This window comes from Panthera leo, chromosome B4, assembly GCF_018350215.1.
Source record: "Panthera leo isolate Ple1 chromosome B4, P.leo_Ple1_pat1.1, whole genome shotgun sequence".
Classification (NCBI taxonomy): Eukaryota; Metazoa; Chordata; class Mammalia; order Carnivora; family Felidae; genus Panthera; species Panthera leo.
Window position 1 is genome coordinate 75,659,813 of NC_056685.1, and position 17,854 is coordinate 75,677,666.

At 48.9% G+C, this 17,854-nt stretch overlaps 2 protein-coding genes across 7 annotated transcripts in view; both read right to left on the reverse strand.

Moving 5' to 3' along the window:
* The window catches only part of KMT2D (lysine methyltransferase 2D), a 40,327-nt gene extending 37,297 nt beyond the window's left edge, over nucleotides 1-3,030 (reverse strand). For all 6 annotated transcript variants that reach the window (XM_042946406.1, XM_042946407.1, XM_042946408.1 and 3 more), the window contains exon 1: nucleotides 1,862-3,030. The gene's annotated coding sequence lies outside the window, so the exon portion shown is untranslated. The remainder of the gene's footprint in view (nucleotides 1-1,861) is intronic.
* A 3,159-nt stretch (nucleotides 3,031-6,189) lies between these two features.
* On the reverse strand, nucleotides 6,190-9,440 carry RHEBL1 (RHEB like 1). The gene is made up of 8 exons (XM_042946411.1): nucleotides 9,290-9,440; nucleotides 8,573-8,644; nucleotides 8,156-8,223; nucleotides 7,798-7,880; nucleotides 7,652-7,708; nucleotides 7,412-7,459; nucleotides 6,771-6,852; nucleotides 6,190-6,610 (listed from the first exon to the last, which is right to left on the reverse strand). The coding sequence occupies exons 1-8, from the start codon at nucleotides 9,339-9,341 to the stop codon at nucleotides 6,521-6,523; spliced, it is 552 nt and encodes a 183-aa protein (XP_042802345.1). The 5' UTR covers nucleotides 9,342-9,440; the 3' UTR covers nucleotides 6,190-6,520.
* Nucleotides 9,441-17,854: the final 8,414 nt, after the last annotated feature.

Sequence of the window (17,854 nt, forward strand, 5' to 3'; positions counted from 1 at the left end):
CACACATACATATACACCAAGGGTTTTTCCCTGGATCTAAATTGGGTTAATACCTAGCCAGGCTTCCTCTGGGGAACGAGAGATCCCAAAGAAGTACAGATCTAGGAGGTAAAATTGTGCTGGCTTCCCTTAGCCCCAGGCCTAAGAGGCGCAAAACAGCAAAGAAGAAGACAGGGATTCATCTCAACCCACTCTCCTCCCTGACACCATCCCAGACCAATAGTGTTAACTCTATTTTCCCAGCCAAAGGGGAAATGGAAGCTTGGAGAGGTGAAAGGCTGAAGTAGGCCCTTGAGTGAACAGCTCTTCTGTAGGACTCAGGACTTCCTGGTTCCCAGCCTGAGAATCAAACCACACCTCTCCCCACCCCCATTTTGGGCCAGCCCTCCAGGAAGAATCCAAATGGCAACACTGGGCCCGTCGACCCTCCGGACGGTCTCTGGGTCATCCTGGGGTCAGCCACAGCTAACAAGGAGAGGTCCCTCCTAAGGAAGCTCTTTGGGGACAGACAACAGGAGGGACCCTTCAGAGGAAGCAGTGGCAGAGAGCATGGGTGACAGCTAGCCTCACTCTACCACCCCTGTAGCACCTCTCACCTCAGGGTTACCACCCAGAAATCTTTCAAGGGCAAAACCCCTATTTTCTCCAAGATCAGACTGGAAGAGATCTAACCTATGTATGTTGGAGAGGGTGGAGTGAGGGAGCAAAACACACCAGCCAAATCCCTGCTGGGCAGCATGACAGCTGTGAGAGGGGCTGTCCCAGCCCAGGGCTCAGAGGCATGAGGCTCATGCTGCACCTTCATGCACTCACATACACACCCCTTCTCCCCAACACCTCCTGCCAGGGTTGGAAACACAGGCTTTGGCTGAAACAGCTCTTGATCAGGTCATTTCTCCTCCAAAGAGGGACAGGCCACCCTATTCTGTAGGCTTAGGACAGGATGTGAGGACCAGTTAACATTCCCTAATTGAAAAGGGTTTGGAGAGGTCTGGGGAGGGGCCTATGGGATTGGCCAGGACTTATGGGCAACCAGCTCTCCACACTAGGCCCAGAGAAAGCGGGAGACAAAAGCCATTTTTTTGCAGCCCACATTCGCAGGGAGCAAATCTCAACGGCCTACTCTATAATCCCCTAGAGATTATGTCCATCCCCAGAGGAGGGGAGGCAAAGCAGGCTAAGACAGCACTAGGCCTTGCTGGGGTCACTTTGTCAGGCAGGGGCAGTTTAAAGTTGAACAGCAAGGCCAGAGCTGCCCCCAGCCCCGCCTCCTTCTTGCCCCAGCCACCCCCTTCATCACACTAGTTAATTTCCACACACTCTCCCTTTGCACAGTGAAATAAGGCCTGGTGAAATATCTAGGGTTCCTGGAGTCTCCCAGAGACTGCTCTGGGTGCCCGGATGGGCAAGAACAACCTTAAAGTCCAACCTGGCAGTAAGTCTGACCTGGCAGTGGCACTCTATCCTCCCTCCCAAAGTTGTTCTGTTCCCAAGGCCCACAAGGAACCCTGAGGGAGAAGCAGCCAACTGGGATTGGTGCTGGCATCAGGGCCTGGGTCCTAGTTTAGCAGAGCTCCCCCCAACACAAAAATAAACAGGCAGAAAGGCGATCTGGCCAGGTTCCCAAACTCCCGTGGTTCCCTGAACCCCCAGTCTTTAAAGAGGCACACCCCAAGACACCAGGCCTCGGTTCTGCCCCGGCGACTGGCTCAGGTTGCCTTGACAGACACTGCCAAAGGAACCCTCCTCAGCTCTGGCACCCCTTTCTCCAACCTAAAGGCCAGCTCCGGCCAAGATAGTCCATCTGGCTATGCCCCCAGTCCAACCCTTTCTGGGCCCTGGCCGGGCAGACTTCACTCACCTCTTCACAGGGCGATCCAGAAATCCTCATCCGAGAACATGGCCAGAGCCCGGGCCGCTCCCCGACCTCCAACCGCCAGAGCGATCACAGCCGCCCCCCGCACGGGGGGGCTTAGGGGGGCCAAGAACGGTAAATCCAGGTCGGAGTGGCCACCCTCCTCCCCCAAAAAAACGCAAGAAGCCAAAGAAGGGTTCTCTGCCTCGGGTTCCAGCAGTTTAGGTTTCCATGGACAGCCCCAGGGCGGCGAATCCCGAGCGGACACAAAGAGAGCACCGGTGGCTTTGATCTTGGGCGAGCAGGCTCCGCATCCGCGTCGCCGGGCGGCCTCTCAGTCCTAGGGCCGGGCCAGCGCCCCGGCCGCCCGCGCCGGGCTCGGGCGGAACGTCGAGGCTCTCCAGATGGAACGTCGAGGCGCCTCCCCAGCAGCCCGGAAGGAATGCCGCGCCGCCCCGCGCCGGGCCCGGATGGAACGTGAGACCCTCGCTGGAGCGCCGAGCCCCTCTCCCCGCCCGGGCCGGCGCCCCGGGGCCGCGCAAGCTACGGCGACGCGGAGCCGGCGGGGCCGCGGGGCTGAACCTGACACACACCCAGCGCCGGGCTCCTCGACCCCGAGCGCTCACCCTCTGAGGCTTCGAGCCCCCCACCTTCTGCTCCCCCCCGGGGAAGGGAGGAGGGTAGGTGGGCGAGGAAGAGGAAGGGGCGGGCGGTGCGAGCCCTCTGCCCGCTCCCCTCCGGCCGCTCCAGGCCCTGCGCTCGCCTCCCTTCCCCTCTGGCCTCGGGAGCTGCCCCGCCCCCGGCCTGGCCGGCTCTGATCGGCGGCACCCCCTCGACCCCCGGCTGGCTGTGATCGCGGGGGGCCTAGAGGTGCATGGCCCAACCCCGGCTCCCGGCACCGGGGGGTCAGGAAACTGAGCGGAAAGTGGGGAACGAGGCAGCCATTTGCAACCGGAGAGGAAAGTAGTGCAGCGCGGCGCCGCTCCGCCTCCCCCCCCTCCGCCTCCTGTTCGGCCGGTAGGGTGGTTCCTGCGAAGGGGCTATTTCCTGGCCCGAGATCTCGGCAGCGGTCGTAGAGATTCAGGAAGCCTCCGGCGCAAGATCCGGGGGGCTCTTTTGCCTGGGGAACCCCACTCGAGAAGCGGAGAAAGGAGAAGACGCGGCCCTATTTTGTGTTGGAGCGGAGCGGCGGAGGGATACGGCCCTCTCGGAGGAAAGGCTGTGACTCTGCAGTTCTACGCACACGCTGTGGGATCCCTCCGCCTCGGGTTAACCCCGACTGCGCCGGGCCGGCCGCTGTGCAGACACGTGGGAATGAAGCCCCCCTCCTCTGCGCCCCGGCCCTGGACCTGCCTCCTTCACTGACCGGCTCGTGAAACTAGGACTGCGGCCACTTTCTAGTTCCGTTCCCTTGCAGTTTTCAGTCCCAGAAGCTCCACCAGCCCCCTTGCCTTGGCCAGGGGCAATCTTTCCCGGGAGGGGGATGGAAGAAGAGCCAGGAGATTGGCCGCTGCTCTGCATCCTGGGAACTGGAGTCCGCAAATGGAGAAAGTGAGGCACGGCGCCTGGCGCTGCAAAGGGTGGGTTCTTGCCACGTTCGGGGGCCCTAAGGAAAGCGGTACGAGTGCCTAGTCGTTCCTTGTGGCTCTCAAACCCCTCCGTGAGCAAAGAAGACTCAGTGCTACCACAATCACCACACACACCTCCCCCATCAAAACAAATGTGGAGTTTCCTTCCTTTCCCCGGGTGCTCCCACCCCCACCCCTAGTCTTTCTCCCCGGACCCTCAGGGCCTGTGTCCCCTTTTTTAGGAAACAGAGGGGATGTACCTTGGAGCCTTTCTGCTACCTGGCCGGAGTGCTGTTACTCTAGACAAGATCCCAAAACACTACTTGCAGGCATTCCCCCACACACCCCCGTAAGTCTGGGTGAGAAAGGATTGGAAAGGCTTTTCTGCATTAGCTGTAACCACGGGATGAACAGAAAGAGACACACTAACTATGTGCTAGATACTTTATATATTCTTAGTTATTCCTCACCCTCCTTATGAGCTACGTAGAATTATGTTTCTATGATGATGAGATTGAGGCTAAATAAAATAGGTAAAATTTCCCAACGAATTACATCTAGTGACATCCATGATTCAAGCCAATGGCCATGTTTTTCCTAGGATTGTATATATCTAGATAATAAAAAAAAAACACAACTATTTTTAAGGAGGATGCGAAGAAAGAGGTAAATCAGGTGCAGGGCTGGTTTTGTGGAAAAGGGTTTATTTATAATGCCGTCCAATAGAACTTTCTGCAGTGATGGAAATGCGTTACAGCTACACTAATTCGACTCAGCCACATGTAGCTATTGAGCACTTTGAAATGTAGGTGGTGCAACTGAGGAACTTTATGTTTAATTTTAATACTAAATTAAACTTAAATAGCCATATGTGACTTGTGGCTTCCATATTAACAGAGCAGAAAACCTTTAAATCTCTACTAGCCAGGTTCATAGGAAGGATTAGAACTAGGCATGCCCTGTGTTAGCCACACACTGGTACCTTGTACCCTGCACTGACCATTCGGGTCTATTTCAGAAAAAAAAAAAAAAAAAAAAAAAAGCCAGCAGCAACTCCACACTTGTCCCAGCTATAGTGAATAAATTAACCAAGAGACAGAAGTTGGAAAATGAAAGGTCCCTCCCTACTCTCTACATCCAGAGCCAGAGAGGCTGACCTTCACCAAAAAGACCTCCAATAACACAAGAGCCACCTTTCTCAAGAATTTATTATGTAAGAGAAACTGTTCTAAGCATTTGAAATATCACCACAACTTAACTCACCTCAACTCTATGCAGATTTAACTACACTTCATAAATGAGAAATTGAGGCTCAGAGAGGTTAAGTGACTGTGCAAGGTCACACGGCTAAGTGGAAAAGTATTCTAACCTAGCTATTAACTACTATTCATTATTTTTGTCAGGACTTTAAGATTGCTTGATACACTTTTAGAAAACTTCGAACATTTATAAGTCTACCCCAGACCTCATGGCAATGGCAACAGGGCAATAGATAACCTATATTGAATATTCCAGGTCAGGTATATAAAAGGACCTAATTTTAATATAAGGAAAGAGAGTGGTGACCACCCTAAAGAGAATCCTTAACCACTGAGCTTGTCCTTTGGAGAATGCTCCTTCCAGCAGCCTTTATATTTTAGATTCTGGATTAGAGATGCAAAAGCAGCTGGCAGAACTTTTAAAAACCAGTATGACAAACAGTCACCCCAGCTGTAAGCCCAACTAGCCTAGACTCAAGCACTAGCAAGGTCACAGCTAAGATTTTGCCCATCGTTCCCAACTAAGTGCATTGACAGGGTACCTCAGAGTCCCTCAGTTGGCAAGAGTAGTCTGTGTTCTCCCTGTTAATGGTACTATTCCAGTAACCTTTGTAAATCCTTGGCAGAAGTATTATGCCAGTTAGACCCTAGGTCTGGTGGGGATGGGGGGTGAGCAGGAAAACTAGAGGCAGATAAGACTGATCCTTCCTAGCTAAAATGTCCATCCTCCTACTGAGATGGCCGGTCAATAAGAAAGAGTAGAAAGCAATACCTTTTGACACCTAAAAAAAGTGACATGATTCCAAAGGTGTGAAGGGTGTGAAAAGGTCACCAAAGGTAATGAAAAGACCAGAGAACATCCACTTAATGAAAGGCTCTGGGGACATGGGGAATGGAAGGATTGATATACACCAGGAGCGTTATTTCTTACTTCACTCGACTCTTCTGGAAGGCCAAAATCTTCACCAACACTTTACTCCGTCCCTGCCTCTACCCTCCTTCTTAATTATTACATCACTAGGATGAGGGGTTTCCTTCCTCCCCAAACCCTACCCTCTCTCTGAGTGCCATCAAATGCTGAGTGCCAGCTTCCCCCAGGAGGGAAGCTAGGTCAGCATGTGGCAGCTGGCCACTAGAGGGTGGTGTTTCTGTAGTTAAGGGGATCTTGAGAGCCTATAAACTTGGATGGGAGTGGCAGCCAACTGGTACCTGTACAGGAGAACCTAGGAGAAAAGAAGGTGGGAAAAAATAGGCAATAAGTCTTAGGGTAATGGTCCTCCTGAATGAGTGAGGAGTAAGGAATAGCAATGAGGTAGGAGGGAAGAGTTAGCCCTTATTCCCCACCAAAGGCCATAGTCATCATTCCTTGGAAAAGGAGATAATGGCTGTGAGCTCTCCCCACATACAGAGAAGCCAAGACGAAAAGATTTCTCAGTTTATTTGCATATATACATTGTTACCCTAGGGAGTCAGCTCCACTTCAGGAGTCCCCAGCTCCCTTCACACAGCCAACACCCAAAACCTGCACAGAAGACTGGGTCCTGAATAAAGAATGCTTAGGACTCATATCCCAACCCTGCAGGTTGTAACAACTCATTTAGCAAAAACAGAAGACGAGAGGCCAGTGCCCATGAGACATCCTTGCCCCGTTGTAAACATTGACAACCAGGCCACTGGAGCCTGGGAAAAGTGTGCAAACATGAGGGTACCACACTGTGTGACCAGAGGACTGGGAACACAGCTGGCAACCATACCCGTGAAGTCCTAAGGGCCTACACCCGCTGGAGCCTGGCAAGTGCCAGGGGCAGAATCAAGGCAGCTACCCAATGCCTGAGGGCTCACATGAGACGGCAGCGGCGCTCTTGCCCATAGGAATTCTCTACCCGGGCAATTTCCTGGATGACTTTGGTGAAGATGCCTCGAGTCAGCTGCAAGGGACAGAGAATCAGAGCAACAAAGTTAGTTACTGCCACCAATATGACCCAGCTCTGAGGTGTATACCCCACTCCCCCACCATCCCCATATCCAAGAAGTGCCATAAGAAAAACACTGCTACCCGACCACCTTCCTAATATTCAGGCCAAGCACCTGATTCTCTCGAGCAGATGACTCCATAAATGTTGCACCCCAGGACTCTGCCAGCTTCTTCCCTTCAACTGCCTGGACTTCCCTAGAAACAGATTTGTGATGTGAAGAAGGAGGACAGCAATGTCCCCATGTTCTCTGCAAAATCTTTATAGAATCTAGACTTCCTCTTACCCATCCCACTTCCAAGGTTTGGGAGGAGGCTTGAGGAAGGAGAAAATCAAGGAAAACAAAGAAGCCTAGGATGGAGGCTTGAAATATGAAATTACAGCTTTTGCAATAGAAGGGTTATCTTGTAGGGGCACCTGGGTGGCTCAGTCGGTTGAGCATACGACTTCAGCTCAGGTCATGATCTCATAGTTCATGAGTTCAAGCCCCGTGTTGGTAGCTCAGAGCCTGGAGCTTGCTTCGGATTCTGTGTCATCTGCTCTCTCTGCTCCTCCTTTCCCCCCGCCCCTTGCAAAAATAAATAAACATTTTTAAAATTTAAAAAACAAAGAAGGGTTATCCTGTGTTAACCTTCAAGTTAGAAAAAAAAGAGGTGAAATGACTGTTAAGGTCAGTGGCAGAACCAGGACTAGAGCCTTGACTGATTCCTAGTCTATCTCACTTTCCTCTGCCTTGAGGTATAGAGATCTTCGTACCTGTCTGGAGAGAGATCTGCCTTGTTCCCCACTAGCACCACTGGCAGCCTGTGAAGAAATACCAGTTACTATAGGATCCCCTCGTACTCTGCATGGACCCCAACCTCCTTCACATCAAGGCTGGACAACTCCCCATCAGATGAGACAGGATCTGTCCTGGCCTCCTCCCTAACTTGGACCCCCTGCTCTCTTCCATCCCCTTAAGTCCATACTATGTCTCTATCTCCCAGAGCCACTCACCGAGTTTTCCCGTGACCTTCATGTAGCTTTTGGTACAGACTCTCAATGACTTGGAAGCTTTAAACACAAGAAATGGAGCTATAAACTTATTCTGAGACAGCCCTCAGATCCTCCCAAGTTCCCCACTCATAACCGTGGTCACTTACCTATGCAGAGAGGTGACAGAATACACAAGCACATAACCATGGACCCCAATGATGAATGAATAGGGCAGAATGCTGTACTCATCCTGACAAGAAACAGAAACATCAGTACCTAGATACATAACACTCAGCTGGCAAAGGTTTGTGGGTTGCATCCTGGGGACCCTCCCTAGGGCACTCAATATTCCAGTCATTTCTATTCAACAAGAATTTACAGAGTAGCTCCATTGTGCACTGCACACTACCCTCTGCTAAAATGCTTTTCTTTTAATACTACTTTACAGATGAGCCACAGAGGCAACCAGACTTCATCTCCCACAACTGAACTGCCATGTTTAGATACCCTACCCCAAACTGGTACCTGCCCTGCTGTGTCCACCAGGTGTAGGTGAAACTCATCTTTGCCAAGAGTCACTATCTTGCTGTAAGCTGAAAAGAAAAGAAAACTTGACTGTGAGGTGCTTGTAGGGCTAGCAATGTGTGCCCCCATACATTCTTAACCCTAGGGGTGATATAGATGGACCAGGTCTAGGGAGCTCTCCAGGCAGCTAGAGGGACAATGTTAAGGTTCTCATTGTCTACATCTACACCATCCTGGACGCAGTATCTTGCAAAATCCACTCTCTAGCTCCACTCATAGAACAGGATTACTAGAGAAAAGATTAGATTTAAGGTCTAATCAAATCAGCCCCTTGGCACCAGGAAACTCCCTAATTACGGAATTGGATGGGGCAACAAAGACCTCCCTGCCCCACCCCTAGGGGAGACATCTACTCACTATTCTCCACTGTAGGATCGTAGCCTTCCAGGAACTCGCCTTCCACAAACTGATGTGCCAAAGATGTCTTCCCTGTGGGAAGCAGTGGTAGTTGTATCCAAATCATCCATCCACATTTACATCCTCTGCCCTTTCGGGGGCTGTGGCCCAGGGCTAAAGAGGACCCCAAATTAGCACCCTAGCCTGTGGGTGCCATGCAATGTTTTTCCTTAGCCTACCCTCACCCTCTTCGCCTTGGGTCTCTGCACCCTGGCCACCGGATGCATTCAGTAGCGCCGCAGGAAGCCTTTCCTGCAGACTTTCCCCACCCCACCCCTGGAAAGATCCGGGATTCCCCTAGGATCAAGTCGCCTCGCGCCCGGACACCTGCGACTTGCCCCACACAGACCGCGCCCCCATCCATCAAATCCTGACCCCATCCTCCCCCCCTCCCACCCCCCCACCCTCCCCCACCCCCCCGTCCCCAGGGTAACACTGGGGACCAGTCTGGTGTTCTGGCAACCAAGCCCACATTAACCCTTACGTTCTCCTGCTTCCTGCAACCCTCCACACACTATCACCACCCCAGCCTTTCCTCCTCCATCCTTTCAATCCTCGCCCTACAACCCCGTTCTATCGATGCCACCATTCCTGTCTGGGTCGCGTTCCCGCGACAGCGCGCCTCCTCTGGCCACAAAGCCGCGGTGCGTCGGTGCTCTCCCCAAGGCGGAGACTCACCTACAGAGCGGTACCCGAGAATGACCACCTTCCTGTAGCGAACTAACGGCATGGCAGTAGCCGGCCCCAAGGGGCTTGCAGAACTGCGGGCTGAAAGAGCCCTAAGAAAGGGAGATCAGAGTGTAAGGTAGGCGCAGCAACCGGCACAGGAAAGTCGCTCACCCTGAAGCTGCCAGGGGCAAGCTAGAGGAAAACCAAAACAAGCGCCGCGCCCGGAGCTGGCCACGTGATCACAACACAGCAAGACTAACGCGAGGGAGCCGGGCGCCGGGGGATCTACAGTGCCGCGCCGCTCCGGGCTCCGCCCCCCAGGCCTCTCGCCATTGGTTCATTGGAAAGGATAAGGGCGGGGCCGCCAGCAGGAGGGAAGGGTGGGCCTCACGTGGAGCCGGAGAACCAGGAGCTGCGCCTGCGCAGACTAAAGCCGGTTCATTCATAAAGAAACAGAAAGGAAGCCGGGGTCCTAGAGGTGTTTGCGCATTTGCAACCCGACACAATTGGCTGCGAAGAATCAAGAAGAATCAAGAATCGTGGATGGAAGATACCCGTTATGGCTTGGCTGGAATTTCTGGTCAAAAGATTCTAGGCCTCCGTTTTGCAAGGTCTCTGAGATCCTTGGATAGGGAAAAAAAAGGCCCAAGTTCCAATACATTATCTCTTCTTCCCCCCAGACTTCAGCCTCAGATCTTTTATTGTCAATTTCCATAGTCTATCAGTATCTTCGGAAATGCAACTCTTATTCTTGAAAAAGTTATTGAATTTGTGGCTAGGTCATCTGAAGTTTTGTTGTTATCAACATAATCATCACATTCATTTATTCAAATATTTATCCAGCACTTACTGTATGTTTCAGACATTGTTCTAGCTTTGGGGATAGAGCAGTGAACATGACAGACAAGGTCTTTGTGCGCATAAAGCTTAAAACCTAGTGGAAGAAACAAACATATAAACAAGGAAATATTAGATAGTATTAAGTGCTATAAAAGGCAGCATAATAAGAAATGACCACATTAGATAGTAAAACTTCCTCTCAAACGAAGCCCCATTTAAACTGAGATCTGAAAGACAATAAAGAGCTAGCTAGAACAAAATTCTGACAGAAGAATCCATCAGTGCTACAGGTGTTACGATGAAAATAAATTTGTTAAATTCCAGGAGAAGAAGAGGGGAGAGAGAGAGAGAGAGAAAGTGAGTCAGCCCAAAACAGACAAAATCCAAGAGAATGGCAGGGGCCAGGCTATGTAAAGAAATTTGGTCTAAGGGCGCCTGGATGGCTCAATTGGTTAGGCCCCCACTTTTGCTCAGATCATGATCTCGCCGTTTGTGGGTTCAAGCCTCGTGTCAGGCTCTCTGCTGACAGCTTGGAACCTGGAACCTGCTTCAGATTCTGTGTCTCCCTCTCTCTCTGTCCCTCCTCTGCTCTCTCTCTCTCTCTCAAAAGTAAATAAACATCAAAAATTTTTTTGAAAAGAAGAAGTTTGGTCTAATTCTAAGCACCCAGAAGGCAGTTGATCATGTTTAAGCTGGGGCACGCCATGATCTGAATAGTGTTTCTAAAATATTTCCTTGGTTTAAAAAAAAAAAAAGTATACCTCTGGTTGTGAAGAATGAGGGGGACAGAAGCAGAAGGGGAAGCAGGGAGATCAGCTAGGAGACTGTTACTTGTAGTCCAGGTGAGAGGTGAAGGTGGCTTGACTAGAGTGGTAGAGGTGAATGAAGTAGAGAATTCACACTACATTTTGAGGCTGAGGTCAACCTGACTTGCTAAAGGGCTAGCCATAGGAGGTGAGGGAGGGGGAAAGAAAGAAAATGGCTAGATTTATAGAGAGTTCTACTTTGTGCCAGATGCATTTCTTTGTTATCTCATTTAATATCCACAACAGCCCTAAAGTCGGTCATTGGTATTACTTATCCATTTATCAACCATATTTATCAAACAATCATCATGTCCTATCTAGGTGCTGGGCATACAGCAGCAAACAACACACACAAGGTCTTTGCTCATAAGGAGCAAGTATTCTTTTGGGGGAAAACCAACAATCTAAGAGGAAACCATAAATAAGCTAAAATAAAAAAATAAGATCTGTAGCGGTGGGGGGAGCCCAAGATATTAATGGACTAGACAGTAATGGGGTGTGGTACTCCTTTTATATGATATCCTAGAAATCCTGAAGATTTCAAAGACATTTGTACCTGAGACTTGAATGATGGGTAGCTGTTATCACCCTTATCTTACAGATGTGCAAACTGAGACTGAGCCATATAGATAGCACACAGAAGTTATTTCTTCTGGAAGGTCCTGACGAATTGGTATTTAGCAGCCAAATTGTACTGGAGGACTGGCTTTGTATAACTGTGGAACTATCTAATGCTTTAAAGAGTTCAGATCTACAAAAGTTGTTTCAAAGAGCTAGTTAATCTGGCCTCAGAAAGGGACCCAAATACCTTTTCAGCTGGGTAACGGGAGTTCCTTGCAGACCAGCAACTTTATGTTGGATTATTTGGCCTGAGTGAGGTAGGTGGAGATTCCAAATTGGGTCTTAAGCACTGCAGGGTAGAACAAAGATCTGGATTCAGTGAAAGTCAACAAAAATTTATTCATCTCTGATGCGCCCCGGTGGCTCATTCAGTTAAGCGCCCGACTTCGGCTCAGGTCATGATCTCAAGGTTCATGGGTTTGAGCCTGCATTGGGCTCTGTGCTGACAGCTAGGGGCCTGGAGCCTGCTTGGGATTCTGTGTCTCCCTTTCTCTCTGCCCCTCCCCTGCTAGAGCTCTGTATCTCTCTCTCTCTCTCTCAAAAATAAATAAACTTACAAAAATTGATTCATCTCCTACTTTGTACCAGACACTCTCACAAAGTGTTGCACAATATGGGCATAAAGATAAATGAGATGGCTTTTATGCTGTTTGTCTTTCCAGATTAACTCTCTATTCTTTTCCACCCAGGTTTGTTTCCAGAAGGCACACCTTACCCCCTGGATATCAGTGGAGTTCAGCCTATGAGAAGCCCTCACAGAAAATCACATGGATGGAAGAGAGTATCTATGTCCCCTTTGGAAGTTCCCAGCACCCCTCAAGTCACTCCTCCAACTCTCCCCCCACCCTTCCTCTTTTGTTCTGTTTTCTGTTTCTAGTTGCTCTCTCCCCTTCAGGCCTACAGTGATAACAGTTTCTTTGATACTCACCCCAGGGTACTATTCTACTCCTGTGTGGTTTCCCTATACCCTGCTCACACCTTTGTAAACAGTCTCTTTATTAAATCATTCTCAAATTCTCTTGTTTTCAATCAGGAAGAAAGCAAAAGGCCTAAGACAAAGGCTTTCTCTTCCTATGGCTCTTTTAAAAATTTTATTAATGTTTATTCATTTTTTTTAAAATGTTTATTTTATTTTTTGAGACAGAGAGAGACACAGCATGAGCAGGGAAGGGGCAGAGAGAGAGGGAGACACAGAATCTGAGGCAGGCTCCAGGCTCTGAGCGGTCAGCACAGAGCCCGACGTGGGGCTCGAACTCACGAACTATGAGATCGTGACCTGAGCCGAAGTCAGACGCTTAACCGACTGAGCCACCCAGGCGCCCCATGTTTATTCATTTTTTAGAGAGAAAGAAAAAGAGGCAGAGTGTGAATGGTGGAGGGGCAGAGAGAGACACACAGAATCCAAAGCAGGCTCCACACTCCAAGCTGTCAGCACAGAGCCCGATGCAGCGCTCGAACTCACAAACAGCGAGTTCATGACCTGAGCCAAAGTCAGATGCTTAACAGACTGAGCCACTCAGGAGCCCCTGGTTTTTTCTTTTTAAACAGGAAGAGAAGGTCTCACAGCAGATTTTCACCCCCATCTCCTTAAACCAAACTATTGTATAGCCATCTCTAGCTGCAAGGGAGCCTGGAAATTTTAGCATTTTCTTTTCTACCCTCTCTAGTAAAGGAAGGCAAAAGAGAAGGTGATTAGGAATAAATGTTCAGTGAGCCAATCCACAAGACCTGCACACCTCGGGACCAAGATATTTGTTTATTAAATATCAATCACCTTAAAGAGTAATGCATGCACAGTTACTTTGTAAAGATCAAAGATATACAAAGATCACCAATATAGGATCACCTAAAGGAAGTAAACTATTCTAGGGGCGCCTGGGTGGCTCAGTCAGTTAAGCGTCCGACTTCAGCTCAGGTCACGATCTCACGGTCTGTGAGTTCGAGCCCCGCGTCGGGCTCTGGGCTGATGGCTCAGAGCCTGGAGCCTGCTTCCGGTTCTGTGTCTCCCTCTCTCTCTCTGCCCCTCCCCCGTTCATGCTCTGTCTCTCTCTGTCTCAAAAATAAATAAACGTTAAAAAAAAAAAAAAAGGAAGTAAACTATTCTAATGGTAGATAAATGGGCTTGGAATAAAATTTACAGTGACAGCATCATATCTTTTGTTACGTCTCAAACAACTGAGACAAAATAAAGATCAGCTGCTGCCAGAAAACTGTTTTAAGTATCTCTATAAAAAGTGAAAACATGTTTACTATGTTTGTATCAAAAGTATGGGGTTCCGGGGACACCTGGTTGGCTCAGTCGGCAGAGCATGTGACTCTTGACCTCAGGGTTGTGAGTTTGAGCCCCACGCTGGGAGTAAAGATGACTTAAACAACAACAACAACAACAAACTTGGTGGTTTAAAACAACAATGTATTCTTTCTTCTGATTCTGTGGGTTGAACTGGCAACTCTTCGGTTATCTCTCCTGGACTCACACATGTGGTTACCAGAGGCCACAGACCCTGCTGGGCGGACCTTTCCTTCAACCACAACTGCAGTTACAGTCTTTCTGGGTTCTCATAACCTTTCCTTCCCTTGCCCCTTTAGGCCTAGGGATCACCGCTTCTAGTGGCTCCTCTCTGAAGCCAGACTCAATGTTTCCCCCCTCTCCAAGATATTCTTTAACCCTTTCCTACAACGTTATGAACAGCCCTTTCATTATATTCTCCTCAGTTCCCCATTTGTGCAATGTTTCCCCCAAGGACTCTGAATGATACACCTCTGAATTATGGTAGGGAAAATTATCAAGTAAGAGATTAGAAGGCAAAATTATATTTAAGTCTCACAGCAGAGTATGAATAGCTGGAAGCATAGAGGAAAGAATTATTCTCAAGGGAGAAAAAGAGAAAAGGAAGAGAGGAAGGCAGGAAAGGAGGAAGGAAGGAGCTTGATTCTGTCTGGAAGGATCAGAGGTTTCACATGCTAATTGATGATGTAGCTGGGCCTTACAGCTTGAGAAAGCCCTGGGGAAAATAGCAAAAAGTTCAGAGAATTGAAAACACAGCATGTCTGGAAATACAGAGTGGACCCTGTACCTGCAGCACTCTATGAATGTGGGCTGTCTGTGAATTAAGGCTGGAAATTAGACTGGGATCAGATCAGGGAGGGCTCTGAATGCCAGCTTTAAGAATTTGACCTTTGGGGTGCCTGGGTGACTCAGTCGGTTAAATGTCTGACTGGCTCATGTCCTGAGCTCACGGTTCACGAGTTCGAGCCCCATGTCAGGCTCTATGTTGACAGCTCAGAGCTTGGAGCCTACTTCGGATTCTGGGTGTGTGTGTGTGTGTGTGTGTCTCTCTCTCTGCCCCTCCCCTGCTCACACTCTGTTTCTGTCTCTCTCTCAAAAATAAATAAATATTTTTTAAAAAGTTATAAGAATTTGAGCTTTGAGGGGGCAACACCTAGGTGGTTCGGTCGGTTTAGCATCCAGCTTCGGCTCGGGTCATGATCTTGAGGTTCATGAGTTTGAGCCCCATCTCAGGCTGTCTGCTGTCAGCACAGAGCCTGCTTCAGATTCTCTGTCCCCCTCTCTCTGCCTCTCTCCTGCTGGTGCTGTCTCTCTCACTCTCTCTCAACAATAAATAAACATTAAAAAACAAATAAAAATAAAGTAAAATAAAATAAAACAAAACAAAATAAATGAATTTGACCTTTAGGGTGCCTGGTTGGCTCAGTCAGTAGAGCACGGGACTCTTGACCTCAGAGTCTAGAGCATGCAACCCTTGATCTCAGAGCCGTGAGCTTGAGCCCCCCTGTTGGGGGTAGAGTTTACTAAAAAGAATTTGACATTTGTTCAGTATCCAGCATTCTCAAAATATACCATTGGCGGTATGTAAGATGACTCAGGTAACATACACACCTAAAATTCTGTTTTGTTATGTGATTTTTAATATGTGGTGGGAAAAACAATAGCGATAATGCCAAAGCTATGACTTCACAAATATTCTTGCTCAGAAGCTAAAGCTGGTAGTAAGAAAAGCCAATGGAATTCAAGAAGAATACTAAACCTTTATACGGGTAGAAAGAGACTATGGCCATAGTCATGAAAACAGTACAAGGTTTGGGTAGCACTGCAGTAAACAGTGGAATCTTTGCTGTTAACTTGGTGGGTGTGGGGGGGAAGCTTTATGAGGGTCACACTGGTGGCCCTTTAGAGAAGGTAGTACCAAGAGAGGTTGGGGCTGGAGGGGAAGCCCTAATAGGAAGCCAATACCCAGAAAGGGGAAGATGAGGGCCTGGACCAGGTCACAACAGAGAGGATAGCGAGGACTCTTAGGGAGGGCACTCCAGACAGAAGTGAAGTTGATGACCTGATTAAAGCAGAGTGAAGGAAGACGGCAATTCCATGTGTAGGATTAGAAGACATGGGAGGAAGAACAGGAATTTTTTAGTGGGGTTAAGGGGAAAGTACTGAATGAATGCATTTATTTGTGACATGTGGATTTTGGGGCACTCCCCAGGTATTCGCATGTTGATGGGCAACTGAAGGATATGTGTCTCTAGGCACTCCACAGAAAAATAACCACAATATACTTGCAGGCGTCTTCCTTGCATGTTCCCTTCGTCCGGTCCTCCCCCTCGCTCCTACACCTACTCTTGATTTCTGTTAGTATGGAGATGATAAACACCAATCCATTTCAGAAGAATGGGAAGTACTTAGTTCCTCTTGGGGGACCTTTCCCAATCCAGGGACCATAACCAGCAATGTACGAAATAATTGAATTATAACCTATTAGAGACGGAGGACCTTGGTGATGACCTGGTCCAGACTTTTTCTCCAGACTACAGGCGGAGAAGCCACAGCCTGGAGAAGTAAAGTGAGTCACAACTGCAAAACACAGCGGAAAGAGTATGGACTTTGCAGTCAACCAGACCTGGTGTCAACCCCTAGCTTATTCACTGTGTGATTTTAAGCAGGTTATTTCACTACTCTGAGCCTCAGTTTCTCCTCTATGAAATGGTTGGAACAACATGGTAGCAGATGTCTGACATTGTTTCTGGCTGCTGGCAGAAAGATCGAGTTCCAGGGTGGCCCGTGGCGGCCGTGTCAGCAGTGACTTCCCGTATCCATGTCAGTGTCAGCATTGGTCTGCAAATTGCAGTGTCTAGTGTTCAGTGGCAGGTGCCACGGTGCACTGGCTTGGTTCTGTGATTTGAGCAATGTTTCTGGCTGCATAGCCTCAAAACCCAGGTCTCCAGCAGTCCCTGTCACTTGCTTAAGTCCTTCTAGAACCAAATACTCATTTTTGCATAACTGTCGCAAGAAATAAATGCAATAATGTGTGTGATATCCCAGGTACTCTATTAAGAAAGAGCTGGTACGAGGGGCACCTGGGTGGTTCAGTGAGTTGTCTGACTTCGGCTCAGGTCATGATCTCACAGTTAGTGAGTTTGAGCCCCATATGAGGCTCTCTGCTGTCAAGGTGGAGCCCACTTCAGATCCTCTGTCCCCCTTGCTCTCTGCCCCTTTCTTGCTCTCTCTCTCTCTCTCTTTCAAAATTAAATAAACATTAAAGAAGAAAAGAAAGAGCTGGTACTCAGTGAATTGAAGCCATCAGAATAATTATCATTATTGGTTTGAAAGTGAATTGACAGTTTGGCCAGAGAGGTATGCCTAGAGGAAGGCAGATGGTCTGGCTCCCTCCTTGAACACCACTGAGAAAGAAGATCCTGGGAAGAACACTCAGTCTAGCCAACTTGGGAACTGGACTTGCTCAGGACACCTCCAAATCCTCATATGCTAGAGAAGCCTTACAAGAAGTCCTGAGTGCCTGATCTGGGTCCTACCATTCCAACGGACCCATCACGCTCCCTTCCCACCACCCAGGATCCCTGTGTCCTCTATCTAGGGCACTCCCTTTGAGGTACTAGACTGTTGCCCGAAGGGCAGAAAATTACATCTCTATGAGGGATTTCAGCCAATTGTCTGGAGGCCTGAAGAACCATTCCTGCCCCACCAGTGACTACATATGGCACCTCCCTCACCAAGATCCTCCTGGGCACACAGTAACAACTCTCGTTGACTGAATGGCCCATCTGCCACATTCCATTTTGGATTATAGATTGATATTGGCTGGTCAATTACTCTTTCTCTTTCATTTCAGGCACATTAATATCACACAGCGAAAACTGAGAGAAAGCCTTTTCTCCTCCTACTTACTCTTTGCTCCCTACTTCATTCAATCAACCACCAAGTCCTATCAATCCCACGAATACAAATATTTCCTAGAACTGTCCTTTCTTTCCATCTCCATTGCCACTTCTT